General features: G+C 40.9%; 1 protein-coding gene across 2 annotated transcripts in view; it reads right to left on the bottom strand.

Moving 5' to 3' along the window:
* Window positions 1–23,557, bottom strand: part of faf1 (Fas (TNFRSF6) associated factor 1) — a 64,440-nt gene that overhangs the window by 29,882 nt on the left and 11,001 nt on the right. For both annotated transcript variants that reach the window (XR_004333306.1, XM_032524788.1), the window contains exons 7-12: window positions 15,174–15,279; window positions 9,934–10,020; window positions 1,186–1,281; window positions 915–1,038; window positions 727–790; window positions 536–617 (exon numbers count right to left, since the gene is read on the bottom strand). Coding sequence is in view for 1 of the 2 variants with exons in the window: in XM_032524788.1 (XP_032380679.1) it covers window positions 536–617; window positions 727–790; window positions 915–1,038; window positions 1,186–1,281; window positions 9,934–10,020; window positions 15,174–15,279 (559 nt within the window). In the remaining variant the exon portion in view is untranslated. The remainder of the gene's footprint in view (window positions 1–535; window positions 618–726; window positions 791–914; window positions 1,039–1,185; window positions 1,282–9,933; window positions 10,021–15,173; window positions 15,280–23,557) is intronic.

The raw sequence follows: 23,557 nt of genomic DNA, 5'->3' as shown, positions 1-23,557 counted from the left end.
TAACTACCAGACATTGTCAGCAACACAGACTGACTGGTGAGTACTGATAAGAAACAAAATCCCTGACAAGGTACTTCCTACAATATTCCATCTTTACATTATGTATGTTTACATATAGCTTTTGCTAAACTAATATTATCAACTTTATTTTATCGGTCCTCAGGACAGGAAGATCCATTCTGCAATTTACTGTAGAGTGGACTGCAGACTAGACATATACAGAAATTGGTTATATTACTGACCACTGTGTCTTAAATTCCCACCAACTCAGTAATGAAGGAGAAAATATGAGAAACGCAGCATCTCCCTTGACAGAGAATGAATAATATACAGCACAGTTTGTGTTGCTCCTCTGTGTTGTCTTAAGTAAAGAAAACTGCTCACCCAGCAGGGATGACATCAGTGCTAAAGAACAAGCCAACATTGGTAACATTGTTAAAAGTGTTTGAAAAACAGGATTTTGTTACCCATTATAGTATCTAACTAAATTAAAAACCTTCCTATGAGTTACTGAACAGTCAATCAGCTTACTTACATCTCTGGCTTTGCCATGAAAGGCCTCTTGAGACGCTGCCTCCAAAGAGCCAATGAAGAACATTGGGTGGGTCTCTCCATATCTAAAGGACACACAGAACAGAAAAACAGTACATAAACGCATGTTAAATGCCAGCCTTCTTTGATTTGAAAGTCCTTTGAAGCAAAAGAAGAACTCGACACTTCGCTCACCTTGAAGAAAATTCAGCAGTAAAGTGCAGTAAGGCATCAGCTTCATTCTCACTATTCTCTGGCACTGTAAAGGGACAACAAATATTTTATGGTCAAGCTTTGAGATGCACATCATTGGCATGTGATACAATACTTGGAGCTAAAATTAGGAACTTTAATCTAACATTAAGATGCTCCACTGTGCTTACTCATAGGTGATTTCCGACAAGTAGAGGAGCCCATTCCAAACATCTCTGAATCGTCCACACCAAACTCTGACGCATCCTCAAAATCATCCCCCTCACTGTCGCTAACCATATGGACATCTGCACACTGTAAACATAAATGATTCATTCATTTCCAGATATATTTCAACAAGTTTAATTAAAAGAACCATTTTTTTTACTGTGTTTTAAAAGTTAGCATGTATAGACTGGCCCAAGGAGAAGGCGATCCACAGGAAAGAGTGTGTGTATATACCTCCTCTGTGGGTTCCTGGGAAATTGCTGGTGAGGACCTTCGACAAACACTGAGGTGATGGCAAGGATAGCTGATCCCAGAGACAGCTAGCGTCATCTAAAAACAGGGAACATAATTAAAGAGCGATTAAGTCTAGTCTAACAAGCAAGGCCAACCAGTTGGTTGAGATCTTAGACAATACTATATGTGATTACTGCCCAAATCTTAGTCCACTCAGTTACCATCAAGTAAAATTGAGTCCTATCTGTTCATTAGCGGGCGAGAGGAATGTCACTTATTTCTACTCCTTACCAAAGACTGAACTTAGATTGTACAAATATATACTACTATTTAGATATAGAATATAACAAATTACATACAACTGACTAACAAGGTGTACATTATAGTACCTTCTCAAATACTTTGGTTAGCGTATTTTGGACTAGGTTTCCCCAGGCTGAAGATGCCTAGTCCGTATCCTGAGATACTTTATGACTCTCAAACACAAGCTTGCTCATCTTTCTAATCAGGGGAGAAGATTGATGAGGTTTCTGTACACCTGCAGTGTGATGGTGGTTTTTAGTATACGAACACCTGACTAATGAGCTCCCAAATCCTAAGCCAGGACTGAAAATGTCAGCGTTCAGCAGGGACTCATTACAGCTGGTGTCTCCTGGCTTAGACCCCAAGGGACATCAACAATACAGCCAAGGCAGTTTCAGGATATAGTGTGAAACTAAAGATTCTTCCCTTTGAAAAAAGTGCTGTGGCAGATCTGAGATTATTTCACAGACTGTAAAAAATAATGACCAGAGCTTCCGGGTCTGAAAAGTTAACCCAATGCAAGAATGCCTTAAACATGCATTTATCCAATTTCCAACAGGAGGTGACTCCACTGGTAGCAAAATAAAGGCAGCTTATTTAGAAGTCAATGAGAAAATGGCCCTACTTCTCACTTGTTTTATTACTTCAGTAAACACTATAATAATGAGGTTATGGTTTCCATTGCTACTTTCAAATCTTTTTGCATACAGCATGATGTTCATTTTTGTAAATTATGGACGCATTTCTCTAAAAGTTGACAATAATGTAGGGTATGATTTGGGGCGGGGCGACACGCCGTCATATCATTCATGAGAGGATTGTTTTCATTTTGACGTAACCTAACTTTCCCACTTTCGCGTTGTGCTTAATGCAGCCCTACTTAAAAAACACCGGGTCCGCTGCTTCATCCTCTCCAGCTCCGCCCTCTCATCCAAAAATCGCCACGTTGTGCTTCAAATAACTAGTATGACGACGATCAAATTGTCAAACTCTAAGCTTCAAAAGCTTAGAGTTTGACAATTTTGACAAGCTTCTGTAGTTCACAAAAAAAGGACAACCCATTATTTATATAATGCATGGATTAATTCCCTTCATATAAAAACATGGAACCCCCCCCAAAAAAAAAAGTCAACATTTTCTCAACATAAAGACATCTTTGTTAATTCCTGTCAACAGCAACCACTGAAAGCAGGACTGGTAACCATCAAACCATGACTTATAGTCTAAATGTACTGATAATTGTCACAATAATGCAACAATATATTCAGTGACATACTAATTGTTAAGAACAGAGCAGAAAGCCCAGATGCAAATACTTTTCTGGGAGAGTGAACATCTAAACAACAGGGCTGAGGCAGGACAGGCAGGCAGGGTGTGATAAGAGGCAGAGAAGCTGCTCGTCCCCTGCAGAGGTCCTGTGATCTGCTCCATTGTCGGGTGCTAAAACACACAAAGAGCAGCTGGACATGGTTGAATCAGGAGACGATTACATGCAACGCCAATTGAGTCTGAAAAGGACTACATAGACCGCAGGGAGTTTCTCTCTCTCTCTGTCTCTCTTAAAGTAGAGTGGTTCCTTATACTGGTCTCAGCCTCTATAGCATGAGAGAACAGTGTAAGCACTAGACCTTGTCAGCAACATGGACTTACTAGTGAGTACTGCTGTGTACTTGGCACTGATAAGAACCATCATATTTTGACAAAGTGCCAGTGCTGTCCATTATTATCACACTACCTCATCTTTCTAGTGAGTTAGCCGCAGCCAAAAGCCAAAATATTTGCACATCAAACAGTTGGACAAATATGGCTGAGCAATATGACAATATATATTGATATATTGTATACAAATTTGCCTACTGTTAAGTGTTAACCACAATCTATCTATCCCTAACTATCTACCTAACTTTGGGTGTTTTAGACCATTTTAGGCAATGTTAAAAATCAACGAGGAGGACTGCTTTATGGTCATTTTAAATTTGTATATAATTGTTGCATCAATATAATGAAGCACCTTGATTTGGCAGGTGTTTTTATTCACTGGGTTAACTAAAGAGAAACTCTAGCCTGGTTTTTGTATCCATAAACAGTTTCTTAATGGATTTTTCATAATACATACTGTATCCAAATATAGATTGTTATTGTGATACAAAAATAAATTATACATACTGTAATGAAAGAGTCTGTGCATAATGTCCACCTCATGTTCTTTGGCCCTTAGATGTGGCTTGGCATACATAAGGAATGAAACTAAGATAATTAACTGTATCTGATTCCCAGGAGAGGAACAACCATTTTACAATTTACTGCAGCCTGAAAAACATGGACTCTACGGATTACAATATTAACCACTGTGTCTTAAATTCCCACCAGCTTAGTTACCAAGAGGAAGATATGAGAAACACAGTATCTCCCCTGACAGTTTGAGAATGAGCATTATCTTGATGAGTGTTCTTTCTCCATGTTGTCTTAAGCAAAAAAAACTGCTCAAAAAAAGCAGAGGCTACACTGTCATGCAAAATTGAAACTACACAAACAAAGAATGACATCCCAGCTAAAGGGACAAGCCAACATTGAAACAGAAATATATATATTAAAAATATAAATGTAAATCCTTTTCTATGAGGCCTCAAACGGTCAGTCACGCCACAATCAGTAATAGAGGTGAACACACGAATAATAGAAGAAACAGATTGTATTTCTTGTGTATTACCAATTAGTAGCGAGTGTACTCTTGACAATTAAAAGTGTGTAAATGTCACAGCAAGGACAGCTGAGTATCCCTGGAACACCTACGAAGAACACTTAACTGAATTGCCTCGTGTTTGCTCATGTAACTTAACTCTAATTTAGTAGTCTGGTGCTCTTCATTAGAGCATTGTGTTTTCATATCTTTCTAGAGAAGAACCAAAAACATCATTCCCTCAACAGTAAAAGTAAAGTTAGTTAACAATACTTTTTGTTAAAATGAGAGAAAAAAAAACAGTGACTTAAAGAAAAGCTATGCCTATTTGAGACATGATGGCTCTCAGGCCTGAGGGTTGAATTAGCAATGAGAGAGAGTTGTAAGTATTGAGCCGGACAAAGAAATACAGGGTCTGAGCTTTAAGGATGTGAAGGCATGGCCCCGTGTGTTTTCTGCCTATTCCCCAATTGAGTGGCAATCAAACGTGAGAATCTTATAGCGGCTGCCGAGAGGATCCCCATAAACCCTTTAACCCCACTACTCACAATGAGAGGCTTTCGTCTGAGGGCCTAATAAGTGTATAAATAAAGTTGATCACTTCCCCTGTCAAAGACAGCCTGGAGGGTTTGGGCTGACATGGATGCAAGGAGGGGAGGTGAAAAGAGGAAAAAAAAAATGAGTTGAGTGCCTCTCAATCCTCTTCCTTGCTTTGACCCGATGGCTTCTCCTGATGTTCAGGTACACAAGTGCAGCTTGGCGGCTCTGTGGTAAAACGTGGAAACAAGGCTGAAGTGCCGCAGGGCACATGGGGTGGGGGGATGAGGTTAACCCCCCCAAATGACCCTCTCCCATCTCCACACAAAGGAACTGGCTCCTCTTTTTTGGATTCTTTTAATTAACACTTGCATTGAGGCTCTGAGCATTCAGGGGCCGATACAGGGAAAGAATTTTCTCTCCCTTACCCCCTCCCTCCTTTCCCTCTTCTCTTCAACCCTTTCTTCCCTTCTCTACCCTTCTTTCTCTCCCTTCATTCTTTCTGTGTTTCGTTTTTTCTTTTCCAGTGTAGGCAGTGTTTGGATTAGGTGTCTGGCTGTGAGTGTGAGATAATTACTACTGACAGCTGCACTGATGGCAACCACAACCACAGTACCACCTTACCCCACTTTTTCTTTGATGGAGCAAGGGAAGAACAGCGACAAAAGTGGGGGAAAGTAGGCAGTAGAGGGAAATGTAATGGACAGAAGAGGAAATATGGGGACTATAATAAAAATTAATACATTATTAGGGATAAGGGAGCCAGCTAGGTGAGCCCCACCCTTAACACCTGTTGGTTTCCATGTTTCAGGCTCCTTTGAGCTTTGCTGCAGAGATGCCTCTCCTGATTAGTATCTGGGGTCCTGCAGTGTGTGTAACGTTTGTACACACGCAAACAAATGCAAACACAGAGCTAGAGGCTAAGGTTGGCATAAATAAATTACAGTTGGATCAGTGGGATGCTTAACAAGCACTACCATATCTGTGAAATGTGAGCTTCACACAACGCATGCAAACAGTTAGAAGAGATAGAAAATGAGACTGGCGGACTAACTTGGTGCTGAATGTCACCTGAAGGCAGCCAATCGCATAAGGGAGGGGGGCTCTGCCTGAGTTTACTGCTGAGCTCTGTTGCTACGGTAACCACCAGGCCCCCCTCAATAAATCCTTGGTTTAATAGGCCCCTATCAGGTAGAGAAGGATTCCATTAATGCCAGCTGGGAACTGGAGGGAGGTGCTGGCCTACAAGGCAAGGCACCTCAGAGACTCTGCAGCATTAATACATTAGCAAACACCAAGAAACACTGCATAAATGTCAGCAATTACTGGCTAGAAAGAACGGTGGGTGGTGGTGGGGGTTGAGGAGATGCAATAAGGATGTTCCACTGGCTGTCAATCACTCACACAGGTGTGGAGGAAAGATCAAAACAGCTCCAATGAGACGAGGCCTGTCTGGAAACTCTCCATGCTGTACAGTTTGGGCAAAGGAATATTAGAAGAAAGGCAACGGAGTAAGCAGGGGGAGAGGCTCAATCTGTGTATTTCAAACAGCCCTAGGAAGTTAATGTCCAGTTGCCCTCTCAAATCGACTGTTGCCAAAAGCTCTAGTCATCATCTTGAGCACTGCTGAAATAAGCTTTGCCAAAGCCACAAGAATCAGTAGAAACTGGAAGGCTGAGCTAGAACATGGTATGCGCAAAGTATTTGGTTTAATCTACTTGGGAGTCAAATTAATTCCATCAAGTTTTAACAACAGTTCAATGGGGTTTTTTTCCTGACTGAGGACTTTTCTAGTACTATCAACGTTGTGATGCAGTAAATCTGATGACACAGACAAAAAACTGTGTGCTTCTCTACATGTTCCTCTGCTTGGCTACTCTGGCAAATACTATAAACTGTCTTCTGATGGATCTTTGAGAAACATTTAAATAATGGGACCTAAAAAAGTACGTAAGAAAAACTCAAATTGCTGAAAGAGGTGCACTATCATGTGTGAAACAATGACATTATTCCGGGACAATTTTGGATAGTTTAACAAGAGAAAGGCGTTAACATTAGCAGCCACATTTGAGGGTTGCATTGTAGGAGATAAACTAATGGTGCAGTTAATGGTTTTTACAGTGTTGTGATTTCTATCCTCTGCATAAACACTGACAATTATGTCAAACCAGTATGTGACCCAGGTCAACACAATCTGCTTGCTAGAAATGAGCATCACCTCACATTGCTACTGCTTCAAATACACTCTGTGCCACTTCCTTTTACATTCAACATCCTTCGTCTAACATGACATACAATAACACAGCACACTGAATGAACTGATCTGTTGTCCAGTGTTACTTGAGCATTATCCATCCTGATCCAATTTCAACTCTCCATAAGACCTTGACTAATACAGAGCACAATAAACAATGAAACATATTGAGTGGACAGTATCAGGGTGGGTGACGTAAACACATAACTACTAGGTTCCCCGAAAGCTGAGAATTTCTAATTTCTAACAAAATAATTTCCTATGCTCTAACAATACATTAACAAACAATGCCACCACTCAAATATCTCTTCCTCCAAACACAAAACAACTGACAGTTGACATAGATACTCTGAACAAGTTGCTCAAATAGATTAACTATATCAGGAACATATTTGTGCTACTTGTGACTCTTTAATGCAGCAACTGCAGAAACCAACCTGTCTGAGAATTCAACAAGCAACTACCAACTGAACTGCTGCAGCATTCGTGCTAGAGGCAACTACACTGGCATTGTCAGAGTTAGTGCTGGCTATTGTTGTTTTGATACTGGGGTCGATAAAACACCACACTGACCTAAAAATAACACTTAAATCCAAAAGTCTAAAACACAAGAAAAAAAAAAATTATTGCAAGATAGAAACCTTAGATCATGTTAAATACTACTTCAATGTCTAATTTTGTGAACTTCCCCTAAATAAAATACAGTACAATTTAAAAACTGGAATGCAAAAGGAAATGTATGACCTAAACACTGAGGAAAAGTTTTCCCAAAACATTCAACGGCTATTTCCCTGTTCAGTTGGTTTCTCAAAAAGTATTACAGTTTTATACCAAGCCCTAGACACAGTGTGTAACACAAGAAAGGTACATTTCCAAACACGCAATTGCAAATATGCACACACACAAACAAAAAGGCAAGCAGGTTATATCACACACTTAAATGCAAAGACGAGTTAAGTAGTAATCAATTCCACTGAAAGCGGGCTAGTGTGCAGAGCTAAACGTATTCTAGGGTCTCTGGCTGCCAAGTTTATTGGCCCAAACCCTGGGAGATGAGACTGGGCTAATGAGCTAGACACTAACACTGGCTTTCTACCCACCAGCTAGGCCAGCCAAGCCCTGGGCTTTTTCTGTTAATACCTTCAGGCGTTTCAATAAGAGGGCTGTGGCTAGAGCAGAGGCCATTATTACACTTCTGTCTCTGTGCTTTTTAATATCTCCTCATCCAGGAAACACAGACGCTGCAGATGTGTGTTAGCCAGGTGCCAACTGGGCCTATAATGGCACAATGAGCAGCAATCAATTCATGATCCCTGGCAATCATATCCACAGCTAACTTGGGGGGCCAAGCTAAGGTTCACTAATAATCAGAATGCAGATCACAAAAATGCAAAGGTAAAAAATTGTATTTGACCTTATCCTTACTTAACATTACATAGAGATTGGTAGGGCCTATCTAGTGATAAAATTCACAAATGTGTGCATTGCTGATTTTCCAAAACTCACAAAAACGTAATTAATCACTGAAAACATGTTAATCGTTCCTATCCCTTTCTGTTTTTGAACTACAAACTCTTGACAACAAACTATTGCAGCTGGACACACCAATTTCCTGAACATGGTTTTTAGAAATGTCTGTGGTTAGCTCTCTTCCTCCATGAGTGTTAACAGCAAAGTCATAACGCTGCAGGTTGTGGTTGCCAAATGGAAAGTAAGTCATGTGGTGCCATAACACATGAGCACAACACTGAGGTCAATCATTGAGCCACATGCCCACAATGTGCTTTCAGATTTAAACTAAGATTTGTATTTCTGTAGCAATTCCAGGCTGTTAACTGATCCCATAACTGGATGTCTACAAAGAAAATGCTAACAATGATAAATCTGCATCATAGCGGTATGGTTTGTTTGGTGGTTACCGGCTTTACAACTGTCTGCTCTGAGCTGAAATGGAACAAAATAAAGCAAACAATCTCTTGTATTGAAAGGATGCATAACCTTTTGTCCTTTGCCCTTTTAGGCACATTAATGGTGTAATGTATTTGCTTTCACTGTTCATCTTAAAAGCTTCACTTTGAGTAATAAATATAGGTGCAGTTATTGTTCTTTCACTTTGAGTTTTTGAAACATGAATAATGATTGACATACAGAACCGACTATCTGTGTATAGAAAACAGGTTTCTCTATTAATCCCAAATGTACACTACCACAAATGAATAGAACATACTGTATGTAGCGTAGTTGTTACAGTAGAGCCAGTTCTAGCTTTGGACACATGATAACACTTGAAAAAAAAGAAACAAAGTCAATACCAATACTCCAAACCAAACAACAATCACATAGATCTAAAAGGAAAACGATAGGTAGGGGTTAACACAAGAATGTGTGCACAACAGCTCCTCAATGTAGCATGATAAACCATCCCGCACAATTAGCATGGGAACACATAGGCTGTCAAAGAAGGGGTGAGACAAAAGGGGTCAGAGGTTCTTGGAGGTTCTGTATGAGGGCTGCTTCTGATCAGCTTGACTGTGTGCCGGGTGAATGGCTGGGAAGAGCGACCCTGGGACGGGAGAGGTCAGCGGGACTCAATGATGTGAGCTTTAATGTCCACAGATAGAGGACACAGGATGAGAACCGTCTTTGACATCTTAATTAGCTTCAACATCTTACTCTCATGCTTCTGACAGATGGTTTTGGGATGGCGTACATAGTGTGGAAAAGTTTCCATTATTAGTTTTGAGATAACGTAAATCAATAATCTGTGAACCACAGGCTTTAATTTGGGCGCAACTTTTAATTATCTTTGATAAGGCTGTCTTGGTTCCAAGAATCAGAGGGCAGAGGGTATAGGCAGCATTTACAACTCACAGAAAAGTTACATTTTTTTTTTCTTCCTATAGAACTGTTATAGCAAGTCTGGGTAACAAGTGTTAGATTTTAGATTGTGTTTTTGTGTGCCTGTGCTTCTTACAGAGTCATCGGACGCTGACACGGGCCATCCTTCCCACTGTTGATGCCGGACAGGGATGTTAGTTAAGTCTGAAACGTTCCTCTTCACCTGCAAACAAAGGCAAGATACAATTGTTGAAGTGTATATTTAAAGTACAAAAACAGCACAACAGTAGTGACACAAAAAGATAAAATGCAAAAAACATTACAGACAGCTCAACTATATATATATATATATATATATATATATATATATATATATCTCATTCTTTCATTATTATTTCATATTAAAAACTAGAAGTGGAAACTATTTCCATGATTAATTTAACAGTAAATACAATGTTATAAATTATAGCAAGGGCGACATCAAAGTATCCTCTATTCAGCAGCATGAGGAAAAACTAGGATGGAGGCAGAGAATGGAGGAAGAGATGAGTCCAAAGAAGAAAGGAGTAGAAAAAAATAAAAAAAAGACAGCCAGTGTTATCAGCATTCTTCAGATGCCACAGCTAATGCCCAGCAACAACAGCCCCACGCTCTGAAATGAACAGTATTTCTCTTTTCCCATTCATGCGCAGACGCAGTATCTGCATCACTTAATAACATTCCGTGCTTTTAAACAGTTAGCAGCCAGCAGCGCCTGTCTCACCGAGCGCCGTGTTACACCGTCCAGTGGGTTGTTGGTTTAAAGCCCTAACGCCAGCCTGATGTGCGCCAGCCGAAGGTGATCAAAGCCTTGTCGGCGTCTGAACGCTGGCGGCCGTGGATTTTAGAGCATTTGTTTAGCAGAATTCTGCCCATCAGGCCCGCAGGGCTGGACACTGATGCTGAGAAAACTGTCAATTGTGGAGGAAAGATCCTTCTACACACAGGTCAAATCCTGTCTTTGTAAAAAGCACTGAAGAGAGAAGGATCCTTGGGCATATGCAGGGCTGCTGGTCATGGAGGTGGAAACTTAAATACGCAACAAACACAAAGTCAAAGCCAATGTAAGGCAAAGCAGGAAAGCAGCTTCAAAACACTGAGCTAAGAAGACTGCAGGGGCAGACTTTGCCTTGGCGCTTTCAATCTTAACACTCTAATATGACTACACTTTGCACCATTATCTGTACATGCGTGGCTATCTGAAGGAACAAACATTCAACAGGCTGCTTGCAGAAATTATTATATTTAAAACTGAATGTATTCCTTTATCAAGGCAACAGTAAATATTCTATGTTATTAATCTCTCAAAGAAATAATACTGTATTTGTGCTGTGCCTGGCACAGCAAAGCAATTTGCTGTACAAACAAGCTGCGAAACAAATAAAAGAACAATAATAAATGAGTGGCACAGTCCCTCCTTTGTCTTTCTATCGTAAATCCCACACCACACTGCTCGGTGCTTATCCTTATGAAGAAGAGCCATGGCCAGGATAGCAGGCTGGGGTCAGAGCGGGTGGCCAGTGTTATTACAGAGTGTAATATCTATGTTTGACCAGCCGGACTACAGGGATTTGACTGACCGGCTGGCCAGCCGATGAATAGAGTAGAAAAGGGAAGAAAGGAGAGGCATAAACACTAGTAATGAAGAGGCTGCAGTCAGAGGTTAAAGCAGCATCAGAGAAACAACAAACGAATGCCCACCACAGAGAGAATGAAGGTGAGAGGTGGTGGAGGAAGAGGAGAGTGGAGACAGGCTGGTGACTGGTAGACTGGCAGAGGACAACCTTCAATAGAGAAAGAAAACACAGCTACACACACCCGGCCTGCCCACCTGAAACTATTCCGCCAGAATCTGGCGTCACTCACACAGATCTTCTCTGAGCATATGAAAAGTTTAAGGATATTATGAGAATCTGAGGAAACCATATCAAAAAAGTAATTTAGAACATAAAGCAACTGAACAATGGGGTGACACAATGCCTTGCCATAGCTTCTGCAGGTAGCCAAAGTTTTTGTTGCAGCCCTCCTTCACAAAGCCTGTTTTGGCCAGAGCAGCCAGCATAGAAGGAGCAATACTGTCTAATGCTGCCCCCTGTCTGCCACAACAGCCATCTCACTGATAAGTTAGACTGCAACAAATAAAAACAACTATATTTAATCCGGGACTATCCGTGAGTAACTAATTTTAGACAGCAAATTGTACTTACATTTATTAGATTAAACCAGTTTGACTTAAAACAATGAAGTATTGTTGGAATGTAATTATATGACATTGAGCAGTTTATTTTAAGGAGCATAACATGGCACCAATGATGAAAAGTATCCATCAGCCTGACATACAGAAGCTAAAATGTAAAGGAAATGCCTTTAACAGAGCAGAACAGGATTTAAATCAAAGTCTTAGTAACAAATACAACGCTACTGATTTGTGCGTTGCTGTTCGAGTTGAGATGAGGCGGGGGGTGCGAGCCAGTTATATACAACATTAGCTAGACTGGCCATGGTGCTGAGCTGCTGGGCAATACGCCTCACGGCAAAATTAATGATCCAATCATTGTAAATGCCAATTGCCTGTAATCCCTGGCTGGAAGCAAATCAAAGAGAAGGAAAGGTTTCCGTTAAACAGTCACAAGCTCTCTCTCTCTCTCTTTCTTCATCTCCCCTAGGCACCAGATGCCTTTCTTTCATTCCTTTTTGGATCCAACCTTCCTTTTCTCAGCTCTGTAGCTCTGTCTGCATTTGGTTCCTATATGTCTCCCAGCTGCGGAGTAGAGATGGGGGCCAGGCCCAGCCCCGGGGGGCAGTAGAGGAAGGAAATCCCCAGGACAACTGGTCTGGTCACGGACTACCCGAAACCAGCAGCCATCCCTATTCTACCCTATACTTCCCTGGCAAACATTTGCTCTCCAGCTTAGCTTAGAAGCTAGCCAGCAACTTACCCCCACACTCTTGTCTGGTAATGCCAATCAGAGTCTACACAGCACTGCACTCTAGAGATGGAGAAGAAAGAAGGTAGAGAAGGGACACTGGGTGAGAGAGATGGAGAATGAAGGAATAGAAAGGGAGGGGCAAGGGCAGTTCCCTGAGAGCCACAAGGCAAAGCCAGAGCCTTTGGCAAAGACAAACAAGAAGATAGGACTCTATCCCTATTGATATGCACAAGCAGGGACCATCGGCTAGTCTTCAGCTAAGACAAAAAAGAGAATGGGGAGAGAAAGGTGCTCTGTAGTGGAGTCCATATGTGTCTGTGAGTGGACACAGTATAAGCAGAAAAAGGAGTCTGGCTGAATATGGTGTTACTTCTTTGTTGCATTCTTAAGTCTTCTTATGATGACAGAAATACTCCCCCTTTTGTTTGGGTCTTTTATTATTGTTTTTATCCCAAAAAATCCCAACCAAACTACTCGCCATTTTTCATGAATATCACAAATGCTCAAAAAGCAATGTGAAGTCATCAATAACTACTATTTAACTGCATTTACTGCCTGTTGTTGCATCTGTAGCTCTCCACACTGGCTACTGAACCTTTTGAATCATTCCCTACGTAGCGTGTTTAATGACTTATTTCCTAACACATTACAGTAATAAAAAAAGGAAGACGCCCGTTCCCTGGCTAAAGAGTAAATATATAAAGAGCATGGCCAACATGGGGCAAACTGAGTCCAGATCTATGCAGGTTAAAGTTCTGGGCCTCATTTTCACTGCAGGGGGCCTTGAGATGCCTAAAGACAAGCATGCGTAAGGAAAAGACCACGACATGGAGGCCTGTTTAAGCCCACATTGTCCCTTATCCATCCCCTACGGCCTCTTACAGCCCCCCCACCAAGTCAACAGTCCTTTGCCTCCTTTCTGTGTCCATGGTTCCCCCCTCCCACACTGCAGGGACCCCTCCCCAGTGTTTGTAATCCCAGCAGAAACACTTAAGGTTCACAGTGGGTGCTCATCAAAACCATCTGCCTGAGAAGAGGGTGAGAGAAGAAGGGAGAGATGACGGAGGGAGGAGAAAAAGGAAAGAGCGAAGGAGGAGAGGAAGAAAACCAGGGCGGCAAGCTGCCTCCTCCAGTTCAGTTGTTGGTTGTAATAATCTCTTCAATTAGCACCATTACAAGCACTGCTAGTAGCCTGATTATTTTTAGTGTAATCTTCACCCGCACCAAGGAGCCAGTTGCTGCAGTGAGCAAAGAACTCATTCATTACAGCTTAAAAGTAAATACTAAGCTGGCTGTAAAACATGGAGACCATAAAAGATGAAAAACAAACTGAAAAACAGGAACTCAAAATTATGTAAAGTTGCCACAGAAATTAAAACTGCTAAAAACTGATATTTTAAATTCCAGATATTTAGTGAAAATGATCATTACTTAACACCTGAGGTTAAATGAATAATGGGACTTCTCTATCTTACCTGATCAGTCTTTGGGGAGCTTATTTCCCCTCACCTGTGACAGCAAGCTACCCACTGTGAATAACAAATTACGCCTGCTCAGGTCTCCCTCTGCACGGGGGGGTTAGAGCAGGACAGTACAGGGCAGTACAGGGAAGTAATGTATGTGTGTGTGTGTGTTGATTTGAACTTGCATGGGGCCAAACATCGACACACACACACACACACACACACACACACACACACACACACACACACACACACACACACACACACACACACACACACACACACACACACACACACACACACACACACACACACACACACACACACACACACACACACACACACACACACTTACTCATCTACATAGGCAAGCAAGCACACACATTTAGTTCATGCTCTTCAACCTTTAATTCATTTGCAGCTGTGATAGTAATAACCAATGGACAGCGAGGTGTACTGCCTTTACACTGGATCCAGTATGAGTTACTATAAATATTTCATAAACTGCCGAATCTACCATTTAGTTTCTGATGAGGAAATTGAATGGAACTCTGTCTCTTCCATTGCGCCAGCATGCTTAGATCAAACAATGTTGAGTATTTAAACCGCCTCCTAGACTGCTGAGAGAAAGGGAGAAAGACGCAGTGTAGGGGGAGTGGGGAGAAAAAGAGGGGGTTGTACCAGACCGCAGCTGTGAGAGTAATTATGTGCTCGGAAATGTGATCATTTGTGATGAATAATGAATCGATGGCTGAGATAGACTAGCAATGTTTGGCAAATGGAATGAAAGCTGTGTTATGGGAAACCAGAATCAGGTACAATAATATTATGTATGAAAGAGTAAGTGGGTGAGTTGCTGAGAGCTTTTGTGTTTGTCTGGGTATATAAGGTGACTTTCTGGTGTCTTGTGGTGGTCTGTGTCTGCGTGCATGCTGGTGTCATACCTCCTGTATGGTTCTGGAGCCAGGGAAGTTGAGACTGTAGTCCCTCTGGGCCTCGCGGTGGCTGATGACCAGCAGGAAGTTCTGGGTTAACGACTCTTGGAGATCACTAAATGAGAAAGGGAAACAAGTAAAAGAAACAGGAGTGAACACAGTAGGGGCGCACGGATAGCTCATAGCTCAGTAGGTAGAGCGGTTGCCCATATATACAGTGGCTTGAGAAAGTTTACACACCCAAGCTTAAGTTGATTAAAAAGAGGAATAAAAAAAACATCTTTTGGAAATTGATCTTAATGCCTTAATTAAAAACATTTAAGAAACTCAACTTTTTAAGGACACCAATTTTCTTTGTGAATAAATAATGTATTGTAAATAATGTTCTTCCTTAAAATACAGGGGTCATAAGGATACACACCCCTATGTTAAATTCCCATAGAGGCAGGCACATTTTTTTTATTTCTAAAAGCCAGTTATTTCATGGATCCAGGATACTATGCATCCTGATAAAGTTCCTTTGGCCTTTGGAATTAAACTAACTCCATATCATCACATACCCTTCACTATATCTAGAGATTGGCATGGCGCTATTTAGCCTAATAGCTGGTTTGATTTGCATTGAGATTTGATCTTATGAAATGTTCCCCATACCTATCTCTAGGTATGGTGAAGGGTACGTGATGATGTGGGGTTAATTTAATTAAAAAGGCCAAAGGAACTTTATCAGGATGCATAGTATCCTTGGTTCCATGAAATAACTGGCCTTTAAAAATAAAAATGTGCCTGCCTCTATGGGAATTTAACATAGGGGTGTCCTTAATAGGTTGGATTTTCCAATTTTTTTTTAATTAAGGCATTATTTCCAAAAGATGTTTTTTCATTCCTCTTTTCAATCAGCTTAAGCCATGGTGCGTAAACTTTCTCAAGCCACTGTGTGTGTGTGTGTGTGTGTGTGTGTGTGTGTGTGTGTGTGTGTGTGTGTGTGTGTGGTGTGTGTGGTGTATAGATAGAGGTTTACTCCTCAACGCAGCGGGTCTGGGTTCGACTATGACCTGCGGCCCTTTGCTGCATGTCATTCCCCCCTCTCTGTCCCCATTCATGTCTTCTGCAGTCCTATCAAAATAAAGGCTGAAAATGCCCAAAAGATTCTTAAAAAAAAGAAAAAAAAAGAATGAACACAGTAGGAGATTAAAAAAAATACATTGAATCAGGAAAGGAATATGCAAAAGATGCAAAGCCGAATAATGACTTGAAAAGAAGGTGACACAGAAAAACAAACATTATCACTAAGAGCCACTCAGTGAAGCAAAGGCAAGTTGAAACATGTCAACTAGTGGTAACCTGCTGGCCCACAGGGAGGTGGGCACCTCCTCTGGGGGGGGTGTAGCCCACTTCACTGGTTGTGTCTTAACAAGCCTGGCCAGAGCTGCGCTCAGCACAGCAGGCTACCACAGCCATGACCACCTGCATCAATCTGCCTTATTGCTAACAAACCTGGCTGCTATTTTGAAATAAACCCAAGAGAGCTTTCAGCACCTTCCATACTGCAAACCCTAAAGATGCCTTTAAGCAAGATTTTACTGTGACACACAGTAGCCCAAAATGACCGCATCTGCAGGGTTTGGTAAGGTTGTTGATTTTTTGGGTTTTTTTTTTAGCGTTAATAAATTACTGCTGTATTACTGCAGTCAGGATGGGAAATTAACAGTGGCTGGTGGATGCCCAATTTTACCAGCCACTTTTTCCAGAATTCAAATTTATAAAAGAAAGTGCACTAGCATATTTAAAATTTCTTCAATACATTATTTTGTATTATAAATACATATTTTATTATTTATAAGCAAATAAAAGGTTATGTGAAACAAATGTGCCATTATTGCCACACTCTGCTCCTGGGGTACCATCTTTGTATGGCAGTGCACTTGATATGAGCCTTGGATGACTTGTGGTCTTTCATTGCCTCTAATTTAAGGTTAGTTGTTTCTCTAACGAAAAAATTGTTTGCATTTTCTTAAGACGAGTAGGTTTGACAATGAGTGCAGGGACTGGTCGTCTGTAAGGTAGGCTATAGGGTTGTGCCAATGGACGATATATCATTGTCGTATCATTGGCTGAGAGAGAAAAGGTGTTAACGTCACATTTTCCTTTATCCCCTCATTGGACTTACTTTATGGATACTACTGTGTGCGTGCATCAACAAGTAAGTCTGCTGACGATGTTACGTAGGATTTATGAATATACGTTGGCAACAGGAGGCTAATTCACGAGGGTGCTATTTTATCTGTGAGCTAATATTGCGCATCTGTTCATGTGCGCTGCAAGAGTTTTTTTTGTTTATTGAATACGTTATTCAGTGCAAATGTAACCAATAATGTAGTTTAATCTCAGTAATGATGGTATATTTACTTTGAAGGGGCATCTGGTTACCTTTACCTGGTTATTGTTGTTGCTCTGTTAAATGTCCCACTGTACTGCTGCTACGCAGATCACAAAGATCTGATTGAGTCAAGACTTTACGGCACTGCAGTTAAGTAAAAGTAGGTCAAGTTGTAATGTACTGCCCCTAACAACGGTAGCATGTATTACTGTCTATTTACAGAGGACATTTAAATGTATGTCTGATCAACTGCCAATTTAGGGGACATCGCCCAATCCTAGTAGGCTAACCATTCCGTTGTTTTCCCTTTGCCACAATGCCCCACTTGTTCAAAAAGTAAGCTACCTTTTCTTTTTCTTTACTTAGCCCTCAGCTACTGCTGTCTCTGCGGTGGGCCTCCTAACACCGGGGATATGTTGCTACATTTTTTTAAACCGATGTCACGGACTAGCACTGAGAACCACTCCACCCGCCACTATGGCTGGTATACAAGGCAAAGCCACCCGCCACTTTGTAAAAGTACCCGCCATTGGCTGATGGCGGGTGCTAATTTTCCACCCTGACTACAGTACTGCCCCGGTCTAGCTTGTGAAACTTGACTGTATAGTGATTAGAGTCAATTATTAGTCATATCTGTTTATGTCAATTACAGGCTTATGTACTAAAAGTTGCACAACCGGATGTGACGAATTTTGACGAGATGGTGGAGCTGAGGAGGATGACACGGCTAAGCTGTGTCGTTTATGTTGCAATGTCTCTGTGCTAGACTAAGTGCTTAAAGGGGTAAAAGTCGTCGACTATTAATCCTTCTAAAGTGAGCCATTAAGTGGACACGGACCTCCGGGTACTTCGGCCATTAATCTGCATGTATTGTATTTTTCTAAATTTCCCTTACGTTACCAGCAGTTACCTTTGATGAGGTCAAAACATGGTGAGAGGGTCATGGTTTAAAACAAAAACATGGATGACCAAAAACAAGTTCACTGCAATTTTAATGCACACAGTGCCATGGTTACACATTGCCAAACCTCTGTCAAGATTGACAGGTCAGTGTGTAACTACGCCCCTGAAGCATCCCTGCTTTATCGTCCATTTTAAAATAAACAGGATCGTAATTTACTAAATGAACATCATGCTGTATTGAAAAGATTTGAAAGTAGCGATTGAGAACATGACAAACCATTCTATCCCTTCTGTCCAACTTCATGAATAATTGAACACCTAAACAATCAAATCTATTAATCAATCTATCAGTTGTAACACCATGTTAAAAATTACAATACATTTTTAATAATTAATTAATTTTAATAATTTTATTTTTCTCAAACCATAAACAACATTTACTGGTGGGCATACAAAAAGACACATAAAAGCTGTTTACAGGTAACCACTGGTCTGGTTTACACTCTCACAGTGGATGTCATATGCTGATTATATTGTGAGCAGTGAAGACAGTCTGTCCAAGAGGCCCTGAAGGGTCAGACTTTCTGGACTTGCACCATAGCTCGCTCAGCAGCTTACAGCTGTGACAGAGACGCTGTGAATGATGCAAACGCAGACACTTTGTGTGCTTCACGTAGAGAGGAGGAGGTGGGGGAATCAACTTTTGGAAGCTTCATTTACAATAAGCTGTGAGGTTAAGTAGCGTTTTGAGCAAACGCTGGGTCTGTGAGGCTGAATATCAATGGGAGGCTTAAGGGCCGAAGCAGGCACTTAATCAGGGCTCAGAACCCAAGGAGAGGAGGAAGAGTTGAGAGAAAGAGAGGATGGGGGAATTAATATGTAGCGCACACATTAATTATGCAATCACACCCTTAATCTGCACAGATCTGGACGAGCTTATGTTAACAGAAGCTCAAATTTACTGTAATGACAGCATATTTACATTGACTAAAACTACGAAATCAATATGTAAATGTAATGTTTGTTGTAGCTAACTGGGGAAGATTGGAAATGTGTGGAGTGGGAAAGATGGATGCATATGTATTAGGGCTGAGCAGAAGGATGAGAGTGCATGTGTGTGTGTGAGATGGAGTGAGTGAGAAAGTGGGAGAGAGCGAGAGAGAGAAATGGAAAGGGGTAGGGACACATAAATAAGGATCTAGCTAATATCATGATTATGTTTGGACACAGTCCCGAGGTAGTGCTGGCAGGCAGCTAGACTCCTAAATAGACAGAGATAGAGGGTAAACGGAGTGGAAGTGATACTCTGTCCTTCCAAGCAAAGAAGGAACATCTTATCAGTCATTTATGGCAGACTGACTAGCCATTTGGTGCATTTGGAGTTCTTTTCAAGATTTACTTTGAAGGGGCATCTGGTTACCTTTACCTGGTTAAGCTTGCGCCCTATGAGCAGAGGTTTAGTCCTTGTCGCAATGGCTGCTGGTTTGGTTCCAACCTGCAGCCATTTGCTGCATGTTATACCCTTCTCTTTCCAACTTTCCTAACTTAATCTGTCCTGGTAATAAAAGCCAAACAAATAATCCTCCAAATAATCAAAGATTTACTTTGAAAAACCAGATCACTTGTTGGGCTCTGTAGTACAAAAATAGCTACTGAAAATATCAAAGCCAATCATAGGGAAATGTCCCATCTGTCTGTAAAGGCCTTCTGGTTGACATATAAACAAAACACGAATGTTTCATGTCTAATATCCTTTTGTCTCGCTTTCACCACTGATGTTTTCAAAGCAGCTGTCTTCTGATAGAAGCAGACCCTTCAAGCAGTATGGGGGTGTAAATGAGGATGTCTCAGTGTTTGCTTCTGCCTTCAGAGGTCTTTTTCTCACTTAACACACACACTCGTGACATCCAGGTCGGCCTGCAACATCTCTGGAGGTACTTGAAATGGCATAAGGGTGCCGGGAGGAAAATGTCATTTAACTTTATGGACAGAGAAAATGGAGCGTTTTGCAGGGTAGAAGAGCAGGCTAAACAGATTGGTTTCATTCTGAGGTAAGCCCATCGCCTAAGCTGTGAGTCCCCATGGCACAGAGCAGACTCTAGACCTTATTAAACTAGCACTGCCAGACACACAGACACACACAAATTGTGGCTTGTGCCTGCAAAACACAAATACCCATACAAACACACACACACACACACACACACACACACACACACACACACACACACACAGACATATACTCACTACCATCATGTAGGTTTCATCTGCTAAGAGACAAACAAATACATAAAAACACACTGACCAGGAGAGTTGTCTCCTCCTGATACGTACAGAGGGGTCATGAAGTACACACAAGGTATTCTTACCTCCTCCACAGTTTGCATCCACAACAAAGCAGAAGGATGCCAAACCGTTGAGGCTCTGCTCTGTTTTGGTCTGCCATCTTGTCCCAAAGTCAATCAGCATGCTAACAGTTAGACACTTCCCACAAGGGCTGCTTTAGCTAGCTAGCTAGCTAGCTATCTAGCTATCTTACCCAAAGCATCTGTGAATCTGCTTCATTTACTGGATAACTGACACACAGGCGGAGAGGTGGAGGGGGGTACAAAGACGCAATAAAAAACACACAAAACCTAATGAATCATTTTTGCTATTTCAAATTTCTTTGAGAGTTCAAATTAAAATAACCTCTCCTTGGCAAACATGCTTCCTGAGGAAGGAAACAGGCTCCATTGAAATATTCATCAGCCCTTCATCATTTATGTAAGAGATTAGGTCCTCCTCAACACCCTCTTGTATTCACAGGCAGTCATCAACATGGCCACAGAGAAAAACCTTATTCAGACCGGGCTTTGATACTGCAGTACTAAGTGCACATCACATCGCTAACTAAATAACTACCTGAGATGGATTGGTGCTCAAAGGAAAATCTTCCAAAGCCTCAAGATTTATTTCTAATCAAACAAGACAACTAAGAGGAGTTTACTCAGCGGGATCATAATGACAGTGCAGAACTATTTAATCAGTCGGTTCGGTTTAGGTGTGTGAGCTGCATGAGCCAAGCTCTACAAAGTAATTGCAAGGGATATTACCATTTATGGGACATTTGCATTTTTACTCAGCAACAATTTGAAGCAAATAAAAATTGTGAAATTAAATTTGGGGGGATGAATGTCTTTTTAGACTGCAACTACGAAATAGCAAACAAAGTTGATTTATTAATTTATTTTATTAGTATATTTGGAAGGAATGGCATTGATAGATCAAGTGATCATTAAGATGACATGCTACAGTTTAAAATCTTGGAGAGAAAAAAGCATCCTCACACTCAAGTCTGTGCAAAAATGTAATTTAATTTAGCAAGCTGACTGAAACAAGCGTTCTGCATTAAGGCTAATTAAGTGATGATATTTTACCTTTTGTGCTGCTGCATTCACTGGCTACAAGCCTCTGACCGAAAGCTTGCTGAATTAAATACATTTTTCCACAGACTTGAAACCTTTCCCATTAGTTTTATAGTCTGTAGCTCCAGCACCTCATCTTAGCCCGATACGGGTGAGTAGTGTTTATTTTCTTAATTTTAAAACAGTATAAATTCTTAAAACTCAGTGTATACTGTATAATACAAAAATAACCATCCAAGTTACAGTGGCGAAGTTTTAAAGGCATGGGCACCATAGCCTGTCTCTTGGAGATAGTTCTTCAATTCTATAAGCAAGTCCAGATGCCATGCCGTTTCTCATATATTAGAAGCCGTGCCACCAGAATGACAAAAGAATCAATATTGATTTAATTTATTGTAACAAAGAGACAATATAGAGACAATGTGTGTAACAGACTCTACTTTGAGCAATGCTGAATGTGTTTTTTGGAACACTTGTTCATATGTAATTAACTGGGGCTGTAATATTAGCATGATCATTTTGTTTTCAATAATTGCACAGAAGTAGTTAGTGGTACTGGTACCAGAACGGATGAGTTCACTAAACCCACATCAAGACACATGACTGTGATAATGTGTGCTTCCCTACCTACAAAACGTTTGGTTGAGGCCCTACTGGCACTGAGCTCTGTCTACTGCAACAACTTTGTACACACTGCACTTACTGTGGATTTATGGTGTGACCACAGTTTATTTTCTACTGCAAGCTTGTCTGATCCCGCAACAGGGGACTGCTCCCCCTCCTACTTTATGATCGCCTCTCCTCTCCCACTATGACAGCAGGGTACACACGCACGCACGCACACACACAATTCAGCCCCAACTGTCCTCCATCAAAATAGCTGACACAGAATAATGAGCTTCTGACACCCAAAATGATATCGATAACACTTGAAGAAATGGCAACGGCGCTGCTAAAAAGACACAGCAGTAAGTGGGGGAGTGAGAAGAAGGAGGCGAGGGAGGGAAGACTGGGGAGATGAGGGCCATTAGCTGCCAACACAATATAACTACCACTTAGCCTAACTAGCAGGCAAAGCGGCAAACTGCCAAATGACTTCTTTTACAAATGTTCTGGTGGCATGTGGATGCTTGCTTGGCTAACATAAAGAAATGTGGGGAGAGTTGCAGTAAAATTTTAATTTAGAATCCACTGTCATTAAACAAACTAGGGCCATTATATGTGAGACTATAAACAACTTTGGCTAATAAAGGAAATGTAGTAAAGAGAAGTGTTACAGAAAAATGTCAAAACATTCATTATTATGATTCTATCTGATTCAAATATTGATAACATGGGCAGTTTTATTAAACTTAAATGATTCAGAGAGATCCTGTAAAATTGGTAATCGCAGAATGTGACACCCAAAAGATGTCCTTCCATAAAACAATTATCAAATTGTCTTCATCCAGCATTTTAACTGACAACTGTAAAAAAAATTATATCATTAGTTATTAGAAGGAAATTTTTATTATTGTGTCATACATATAACTACGCCAAGAACGCATTGGGCCTACAAGTCACCGTAAATTCATACAAGCCAGGAGTGCTGCGTATACATTTGCAGAGAAAGTCCAAACATAGAGAAGCGAGTTAAGCATCTTTCACAATCAAATCAAAAATCATATACAACAAAATTCTGAAATTACTGAATCAGAATAATT

Source organism: Etheostoma spectabile, chromosome 9 (assembly GCF_008692095.1).
Source record: "Etheostoma spectabile isolate EspeVRDwgs_2016 chromosome 9, UIUC_Espe_1.0, whole genome shotgun sequence".
NCBI classification, from domain to species: Eukaryota; Metazoa; Chordata; class Actinopteri; order Perciformes; family Percidae; genus Etheostoma; species Etheostoma spectabile.
This window is presented reverse-complemented; position numbering and strand designations above follow the sequence as displayed.